This window comes from Piliocolobus tephrosceles, chromosome 8 (assembly GCF_002776525.5).
Source record: "Piliocolobus tephrosceles isolate RC106 chromosome 8, ASM277652v3, whole genome shotgun sequence".
Taxonomy (NCBI): Eukaryota; Metazoa; Chordata; class Mammalia; order Primates; family Cercopithecidae; genus Piliocolobus; species Piliocolobus tephrosceles.
This window is the reverse complement of record NC_045441.1, coordinates 95,491,462-95,501,772: the sequence shown is the minus strand read 5'-3', so window position 1 is coordinate 95,501,772 and position 10,311 is coordinate 95,491,462. Positions and strand designations below refer to the sequence as shown.

General features: G+C 39.7%; 1 protein-coding gene across 1 annotated transcript in view; it reads right to left on the bottom strand.

Annotated features, from left to right (window-relative positions):
* Positions 1-2,618: 2,618 nt before the first annotated feature.
* The window catches only part of FAM185A (family with sequence similarity 185 member A), a 65,176-nt gene continuing 57,483 nt past the window's right edge, over positions 2,619-10,311 (bottom strand). The window contains exon 8 of the mRNA XM_023192516.2: positions 2,619-3,577. Within this exon, the coding sequence (XP_023048284.1) occupies positions 3,465-3,577 (113 nt within the window). The 3' untranslated portion in view covers positions 2,619-3,464. The remainder of the gene's footprint in view (positions 3,578-10,311) is intronic.

Here is a 10,311-nt window from a genome sequence, read left to right as displayed (position 1 = left end):
TTCTTAGGAGTGGGCACACAGGCAACAGAATCATTTGAATGGGAAGTTTTAGAACCATAGCCAAGAGACATAAGATGACATAAGAGTACGGTTTTAACCTAAATTTGGAAATTTCTGGCAGCTGCATTAAAGATGTTTTCAAATATCTGATTCCTAAGTGCCTCATGCACACAACTGGAGGAACTTATAAAAGAGGCAATTGCTTTCTAAAGGAATGACACCTGCACTGGGAAGACCCCGGTAAGAAACACCCCGTTACGTATTCTCCAGAAACCTAGCAGGTTGCTTTACATTCAGAGCTTGCTCCAAAGCTCTTTGAGTAACATCCTCTCTTAAACAAGAACAGAAGACACATTCATTCATTCCAGGGAGACAAATTTTACAGCTACATAAATGAAAAAAAGGAGTAGAAAAAGTGAGCTATGAAAGGAACCAAGAAGTAAGGTACACAGGTAGAGAAATCTTTTAAGTTCTCAGTGCAAAGTACTCAAAATATCAAAGATATTAGTTAGGTCTTTAGCCCTTAAACATTTCATATTCATAGGTCTGTGTCCAAGAGAGTAAAATATTTCAGCTTTTTCTTTTTGTCTGGGACTTAACAATGTGATCCAAATATGTACAGTTCCGTTAATAGTTTTAAATATAGTTGACTGCTGTTATGCTTATGACTTCTCTGGCTGTGATTGGCTAATTTATTTTTAGTCATGAAAATGTTTATGTAATTGCATGAAGGTGAAAACAGATTATAAAAATTGCCTCACTGCCACACAGTTTCCTCTACTTAATAGTACAACACACCCCAACCATACCAAATATACCAATGTGTGAGTATATTTCAGACTTGTATGCATTCTCATTTCATGAAGGGTGAACTAAAAGGAGACTTTGAGATACCCTACAAAGCTGACTTTTGTTTCATAAATAAGGAGTTAAAAACAGAACTCTAAAGAAATGGCATATTAATGAAAAGGAGGATGGGCACAGTGGTTCATGCCTATAATTGCAGCACTTTGGGAAGCCAAGGCAGAAGGACAACTTGAGGCCAGGAGTTCGAGACCTGATGAACTTGTAAGACCCATCTCTATAAAAAATTTAAAAATTAGAGCAGGCATGGTGGTGCCTGTCTGTAATCGCACCAACTCAGGAGGCTGAGGCAGGAGGATGCCTGAGGCCAGGAGTTTAAGACTTCAGTGAGCTATGATCATGCCACTGCACTCCAGCCTGGGCAACAGAGTGAGACCTCGTCTGAAAAAAAGAAAAAGATAATCATAAATAATATTTGGAAAGGTTTGTTAAAAATTAAGTGTTTAAGAATGGACTTCTCCTGGCCCAGCGCAGCGACTCACACCTGTAATCCCAGCACTTTGGGAGGCTGAGGCAGGCAGATCACATGAGGCCAGGAGTTCAAGACCAGCCTGGCCAACATGGTAAAACCCATCTCTAGTAAAAATACAAAAATTAGCTGGGCATGGTGTCATGCACCTGTAATGCTAGCTACTCTGGTGGCTGAGGCATGGGAATTGCTTGAATCTGGGAGGCAGAGGTTGCAGTGAGCCAAGATTGTGCCACTGCACTCCAGCCTGAGTGGCAGAGCAAGACCCTGTCCCAAAAAAGAAAAAAAAATTGACTCATCTTAATCATAAAAAATATAATCCAAGCGATTTAGGCCATTCTTGTTTTGCTATAAGGAATACTTGAGACTGGGTGATTTATAAAGACAAGAGGTTTAATTGGCTCACAGGGTTTAATTGATTCTGCAGGCTGTGCAAGCATTGCATGGGCATCTGCTTGGCTTCTGGGGAGGCCTTAGGGAGCTTTTACTCATGGCAGAAGGCAAAGTGGGAGCAGGTACATCACACGGCAAGAGCAGGAGCAAGAGAGGGGGAAGATGCCCACACCTTTAAACAGTCAGATCTTGCAAGAACTCACTATCATGAGGATAGAACCAAGAAGGTGGTGGTAACAATTAGTGAGAAATCTGCTCACATGATCCAATCAGGCCCCACCTCCAACACTGGGGATTACATTTCATCATGAGATTTTGGGGGACAGATATCCAAACTACATCACCAAGAGATAGGTCTGGTCTTATAGTATAGTTATAGTATTATATAACTTATTTATTTATTTTAGTTAATTTTATTGTGACGGAGTCTCACTCTGTCGCCAGGCTGGAGTGCAGTGGTGTGATCTCGGCTCACTGCAACCTCTGCCTCCCAGGTTCAAGCAATTCTCCTGCCTCCGCCTCCCAAATAGCTGGCATTACAGGGATGAGCCACCATACCCAGCTAATTTTTTTTGTATTTCTAGTAGAGATGGGGTTTCACCATGTTGGCCAGGCTGGTCTCAAACTCCTGACCTCAAGTGATCCATCCACCTTGGCCTCCCAAAGTGCTGGGATTACAGTCATGAGCCACTGTGCCTGGCCAGTATTATATAATTTAAATATTTCAGGAATACAGATGTTTGAAAGAAATTAAATTCATAAAATATCTTTATACAGTATACCTTTATAAAAATCTGTCTTCATACATCAAGCTATAAAATAGCTGTTTCTTTCCTCCTAATGAGCTATATCTTAAATTACACAAAAGATATTAACAATCAGTAGCAACTGCTTCACATATGTATTTTTTATTTACAGCTTAAATTTACATTGATGCCATAAGAGGTACTACGTAGAAAACCTGTCATATGAGAGCTACATTATAAAGAATTCTAAGCTAATTGCCCCCGCATGATGGATGCCTTTGTATAATCTCCTTCCCTTGAGTGGGAGTGGAAACTGAATGTGATGGGCCATCACTCCTATGAATGTTACATTATATGGCAAAACAAAGGTTATCCTGGGTGGGCCTGACCTAATCGAGTGAGCCCTTTAAAAGTATATATTCTTCCAGCTGGTTGCAGAAGAAGTCAGATATTCAAAGCATGAGAAGAACTCAGTGCATCACTGCTGGCTTGAAGATGGAGGGGCAACATGAGAAGGCATGTGGGTGGCCTCTAGAAGCTTAGAGTGATTGCTGGCTGACAGCCAGCAAGAAAATGGAGACCTCAGTCATTCAGTCACAAGGAACCGGATTTTCCCAATAATCTGAATGAAGTTGGAAGTAGATTTCTTCCCAGAGACTCCACATGAGAACTCATCCTGGCCAAAATCTTGATTCTAGCCTTGTGACTCCCTGAGCAGAGAACCTAGACATACTGGGCTCTTGGCCTACACAACTGTGAGCTGTAAATGAGTATTATTTTATGCTGCTAAATTTGTGGTAATTTGTTATACAGCAGTAGAAAATGAATACAATAGCAAAGTACACATTTTGAAAAAGCCTCCCAAAACAGTTCACCAGTATTCATTCTCAATTTGTTGTTTTCAACCTTTATATGAATGGTGGGATTTACATTTTTGTAGTCACAGATCTGCGAATCATTGTTAAAAATCATAAATCCAAATCAAATCAGTCTTAGTCCTGCAGTTTCAGGGACTGAAACCAGCTTTGCCTTCTAAAACTTACAGTGCCTTTTGGGGCATCAGCCTTAATCCATTTTTCACGTTTGCTTGCTTGATTCATGAGTCCTAAAATACAAAATTGCATAAAGTTATGTCAAGAGCATTAATTGACCACATAGATCCTAGCAACACATCTATAAAACTGAAAAACACCTTGGAACATCAAGAATCTTGGTAAAGATAGTCTGAACTGGGAAAGAGTTGCAAAGAGGTTATCTAGGCTTGCTCCCCTCCATTCACTTTCTCAGAACAACCCTGAGAGGGAGGCTACTCTGTGTTTTGTTTGAGACAGAGTCTCACTCTGTTGCCCAGGCTGCAGTACAGTGGCACGGTCTCGGCCCACTGCAGCCTCCACCTCCTGGGTTCAAGCGATTCTCCGGCCTCAGTCTCCCGAGTAGCTGGGACTACAGGCACATGCCACCATGCCTAGCTAATTTTTTTGTATTTTCAGTAGAGACGGGGTTTCACCATGTTGGCCAGGCTGGTCTTGAACTCCACACCTCAGGTGATCCACCCACCTTGGCCTCCCAAAGTGCTGGGATTACAGGCATGAGCCACCATGCCCAGCCTACCCTGTATTTTTTTTCTTTTTTTTTAAGTAGAGACGGGGTTTCACATGTTGGTCAGGTCAGTCTCAAACTCCTCACCTCGTGATCCACCCGCCCCAGCCTCCCAAAGTACTGGGATTACAGGCATGAGCCACCATGCCTGAGCTCTGTTTTTTATTTGTACAGGATGAGTATCCCTTATCTAAAATGCTTGGGACCAGAATTGTTTCAAATTTCAGATTTTTTTTTTTGGAATGTTTGGAGAAGACATACTAGTTAAGCATCCCTAATCTGAAGATCTGAAATCCAAATTACTCCAATGAGCATTTCCTTGTTTCATGTTTTGGAGCATTTCAGATTTTGGATTTGGAATGCTCAACATATATTATTTTTAAATGCAGTGTTAAAAAAGTGCTTTACTGGAATATAACTGACAAACTACATGTACTTAAAGTATACAATGTAGTAAGTGTTGACATAAGTAAAAATCTGTGAACCATTCTCCTTAATCAAGATAATGAACATATTCATCACTCCCAAAAATTTATTTGTATTCAAGTGCAGTCTTTCCCTCATGCTCCTCCCTTCCTGTCACCCTGCAACCCCCACCCCCTTCAATCACTGATCAGCTTTGTGGCACTATGGATTCGTTGCTTTTTCTAAAATCTTATATAAACGGTATAAATGGGAGTATACAGTTATGCACTCTTTTAAAAAAAATCCGTCTTCTTTAATTCAGCATAATTATTTTGAGGTTCATCCACAGTGGACCATGTATAGGTAGTTTCCTCAACGCTTGCTCATTAGTACTTTGCTGACTGTTCATGGCACCTTCCACAATCCCCTCTGTGCAGCTTGCTCCCCTCCGGAACTTTCTCTTATGAACTCTGGGCAGCCCTGTCTCCCCAGAAGCTCAGCTCAGAAGCTCAGTCTCCTCTACTCAGGGAGTCTGCTGGGCTCTGCCTGTGCAACCTCTCCCTGCCCTGCAGCCTGGAAACTCTTTCAAGGTCATAGGCTGTGGCAATCACAAAGCTCTCCTTGTTTGTTTCTCAGATCTATTCTTCTAGTTCTATGTTTTCTTTACAAATCAAGGTTATAAAGGTGTTATATCTCCTCTGGAGTTCCACTGCAGTTCTGGATTTAAGAAACCAGTCAAATTGAGACAGAACAGGGACTGCTTGTAGGGGCCTGTGGGCCCTTCTCAAGCACAAAAATTAAAAAAAAAAAAAAAGAAAAATCTTGGGTTCGTTAAAACAATTCCAGGTACCTACCTAAGTAGCCTTAAAAAGCAAATGAGCAGGCAGGTGAGGTGGCTCAAGCCTGTAATCTCAGCACTTTGGGAGACAAAGGCGGGCGGATCACCTGAGGTCTGGAGTTTGAGACCAGACTGGCTAACATGTTGAAACCCTGTCTCTACTAAAAATACAAAAATTAGCCTAGTGTGGTGACAGGCGCCTGTAATCCCAGCAATTTGGGAGGCTGAGGTAGGAGAATTGCTTGAACCAGGGAGGTGGTGGTTGCAGTGAGCCGAGATCATGCCATTGCACTCCAGCCTGAGCAACAAGGATGAAACTACGTCTCAGGGGGAAAAAAACAAGCAAACGAGCAACTTAATAACAACAACAAAATAATAGCTTAAAACAATAGCCAAAAAGGTTAAAATAGATGTCTTCTTTTCTGTAAGAACCAAAGACAAAATCTGAACATATGTCTCCGAGTTGTTTCTCAAAAACCTGGACCCCCACACCAAACAGATCTGCTGGCACGTGGACTTCAGATAAGGGGAAGCTCAAGACTAAACACTGACCATTGTACATTTCTCAGGGGCCTGGAGAAGGTCATGCCCATGAGCCAGAACTAACATTCTTTTTTGCAGATCCCAAATTTTTAGATAAAGCTTCACTTCCTTAACCAATCAGAAATCAAAAAATCTTTAAATCCACCTATAACCTGCAGCCTCCCTGCTTCTAGATGTCTTGCCTTTTTAGGTCAGACCAATATGTAGGCCCCATGTATCAATTTATGACTTTGCCTATAACCTTTGCCTCCCCACCTTTATTTTAATTAATTTATTTTTTAAATTTTTCCATAGGTTATGGAGGTACAGGTGGTGTTTGGTTGTATAAGTTCTTTAGTTGTGATTTGTGAGATTTTGGTGCACCCACCACTTTAGCAGTATACACTGCATCCTATTTGTAGTCTTTTATCACTCACCCCCATCCCAACCTTCCCCCTAAGTCCCCAAAATCCATTGTATCACTCTTTTTTTTTTTTTTTTATTATACTTTAAGTTCTAGGGTACATGTGCATAACGTGCAGGTTTGTTACATATGTATACATGTGCCATGTTGGTGTGCTGCACCCATCAACTCGTCAGCACCCGTCAATTCATCATTTATATCAGGTATAACTCCCCAATGCAATCCCTCCCCCCTCCCCCCTCCCCCCTCCCCATGATAGGCCCCAGTGTGTGATGTTCCCCTTCGTGAGTCCAAGTGAGCTCATTGTTCAGTTCCCACCTATGAGTGAGAACATGCCGTGTTTGGTTTTCTCTTCTTGTGATAGTTTGCTAAGATTTGCGTCCTCATAGCTTAGCTCTCACATATCAGTGAGAGCCTATGATGTTTGGTTTTCCATTCCTGAGTTACTTCACTTAGAATAATAGTCTCCAATCTTATCCAAGTCACTGTGAATGTCGTTAATTCATTCCTTTTTTATGGCTGAGCAGTGTTCCATCGTGTGTGTATATATATACGTATATTCCACAGTTTCTTTATCCACTTGTTGATTGATGAGTATTTGGGTTGGTTCCTTGATTTTGCAATTGCAAATTGTGCTGCTATAAGCATGCCTGTGCAAGTATCTTTTTCGTACAATGACTTCTTTTCCTCTGGGTAGATACCCAGTAGTGGGACTGCTGGGTCAGATGGTAGTTCTACTTTTAGTTCTTTAAGGAATTTCCACACTGATTTCCATAGTGGTTGTGCCAGTTTACATTCTCACCAGCAGTGTAGAAGTGTAACCTGATCACCACATCCACACCAACATCTACTTTTTTTTGATTTTTTGATTATGGCCATTCTTGCAGGAGTAAGGTAGTATCATATTGTGGTTTTGATTTGCATTTCCCTGATCATTAGTGATGGTTGAGCATTTTTTCATATGTTCATTGGCCATTTGTATATCTTCTTATGAGAATTGTCTAGTCATGTTCTTAGCCCACTTTTTAATGGGATTGTTTTTTTCTTACTGATCTGTTTGAGTTCGTTGTAGATTGTGGATATTAGTCCTTTGTCAGATGTATAGATTGTGAAGATTTTCTCCCACTCTGTGGGTCGTCTGTTTACTCTGCTGACTGATCCTTTTGCTGTGCAAAAGCTCTTTAGTTTAATTAAGTCCCAGCTATTTATCTTTGTTTTTATTGCATTTGCTTTTGGGTTTGTGGTCATGAAATCCTTGCCTAAGCCAATGTCTAGAAGGGTTTTTCTAATGTTATCTTCTAGAATTTTTATTTTCAGGTCTTAGATTTAAGTCTTTAATCCATCTTGAGTTGATTTTTGTATAAGGTGAGAGATGAGGATCCAGTTTCATTCTCCTACATGTGACTAGCCAATTATCCCAGCACTATTTGTTGAAAAGGGTGTCCTTTCCCCACTTTGTGTTTTTGTTTGCTTTCTTGAAGATCAGTTGGCTGTAAGTGTTTGGATTTATTTCTGAGTTCTCGATTCTGTTCCATTGGTCTGTGTGCCTATTATTATACCAGTACCATGCTGTTTTGGTGACTGTGGCCTTAAAGTATAGTTTGAAGTCAGGTAATATGATGCCTCAGGATTTGTTCTTTTTGCTTAGTCTTGCTTTGGCTATGCAGACTCTTTTTTTAGTTCCATATGAATTTTAGAATTGTTTTCTCTAACTCTGTGAAGAATGATGGTGGTTTTTTGATGGGGATTGTGTTGAATTTGTAGATTGCTTTTGGCAGTATGGTCATTTTCACAATATTGATTCTACCCATCCATGAGCATGGGATGTGTTTCCATTTGTTTGTGTCATCTATGATGTCTTTCAGCAGTGTTTTGTAGTTTTCCTTGTAGAGGTCTTTCGCCTCCTTGGCTAGGTGTATTCATAAGTACTTCATTTTTTTGTATTGTAAAAGGGGTTGCGTTCTTGATTTGATTCTCTGCTTGGTTGCTGTTGGTGTTTAGAAGAGCTACTGATTTGTGTACATTAATTTTGTATCTGGAAACTTTGCTGAATTCTTTTATCAGTTCTAGGAGCTTTCTAGAGGAGTCTTTAGGGTTTTTGAGGTAAATAATCATATCATCAGCAAACAGTGACAGTTTGACTTCCTCTTTACCAATTTGGATACCCTTTATTTCTTTCTCTTGTCTGACTGCTCTGGCTAGGACTTCCAGTACTGTGTTGAAGAGGAGTAGTGACAGTGGGCATCCTTGTCTTGTTTCATTTCTCAGAGGGAATGCTTTCAACTTTTCCCCATTCAGTATTATGTTAGCTGTGGGTTTGTCATAGATGGCTTTTATTACATTAAGGCATGTCTCTTGTATGCCGATTTTGCTGAGAGTTTTAATCATAAAGAAATGCTGGATTTTGTCACATTGCTTTTTCTGCATCTATTGAGATGATAATGTGATCTTTGTTTTTAATTCTGTTTATGTGGTGTATCACATTTATTGACTTGCATATGTTAAACCATCCCTGCATTCCTGGTATGAAACCCACTTGATCATGGTGGATTGTCTTTTTGATATGTTGTTGGATTCAGTTAGCTAGTATTTTGTTAGGAATTTTAGCATCTATGTTCATCAGGGATATCAGTCTATAGTTTTCTTTTTTGGTTGTATCCTTTCCTGGTATTGGTATTAGAGTAATGCTGGCTTCATAGAATGAATTAGGGAGGGTTCCTTCTTTCTCTGTCTTGTGGAATAGTGTCAATAGGATTGGTACCAATTCTTCTTTGAATGTTTGGTAGAATTCTGCTGTGAATTGTCTGGTTCTGGACTTTTTTGGTTGGTAATTTTTAATTACCACTTCAATCTCCTGCTTGTTATTGATCTGCTCAGGGTATCTAATTCTTCCTGATTTAAGCTAGGAAGGTTGTATCTTTCCAGGAATTTATCCATCTCTTCTAGGTTTTCTAGTTTATGTGCATAAAGATGTTCATAGTAGCCTTGAATGATCTTTTGTATTTCTGCTCCCATTTTGTTTCTTATTGAGGTTATTTGGATTTTCTCTCTTCTTTTCTTGGTTAATCTTACTAATGATCTATCAATTTTATCTATCTTTTCAAGGAACCAGCATTTTGTTTCATTTATCTTCTGTATTTTTTTGTTTGTTTGTTTCAATTTCATTTAGTTCTTCTCTGATCTTGGTTGTTTCCTTTCTTCTGCTGGGTTTGGGTTTGGTTTGTTCTTGTTTCTCTCGTTCCTTGATGTGTGACCTTAGAATGTCAGTTTGTGCTCTTTCAGTCTTTTTGATGTAGGCATTTAGGGCTATGAACTTTCCTCTTAGGAGGAAAAGTGGCCTTAGGTGGCGTTTGCTGTATCCCAGAGGTTTTGATAGGTTGTGTCACTCTTGTCCTTCAGTTCAAAGAATTGTTAAATTTCCATCTTGATTTTGTTTTTGACCCAGTGATCATTCAGGTGCAGATTATTTAATTTCCATGTATTTGCATAGTTTTGAAGGTTCCTTTTGATTTCTAGTTTTATTCCACTGTGGTCTGTGAGAGTGCTTGATATAATTTCAACTTTCTTAAATTTATTGAGGCTCATTTTGTGGCCTATCATATGGTCTGTCTTGGAGAAAGTTCCATGTGCTGTTGAATAGAATGTGTATTCTGCAGTTGTTGGATGGAATGTTCTGTATATATCTGTTAAATCCATTTGTTCCAAGGTATAGTTTAAATCCATTTTTTCTTCATTCAGTCTTGATGGCCTGTCCAGTGCTGTCAGTAGAGTAATGAAGTCCCCAATTACTCCTGCTCACTTGTGGTGTCCACTTGCATGAAATGCCTTTTTCCACCGCTTTACCTTAAGTTTATGTGAGTCCTTATGTGTTAGGTGAGTCTCTTCAAGCAGCAGATGGTTGGTGAATTCTTATTCATTCTGCAGTTCTTATCTTTTAAGTGGAGCATTTAGGCCATTTACATTCAATGTTAGTATTGAGATATGAGGTAGCATTCCATTCATCATTTTATTTGTTGCCTGTGTACTTTGGTTTTTGTTTTTTAAACTGTAT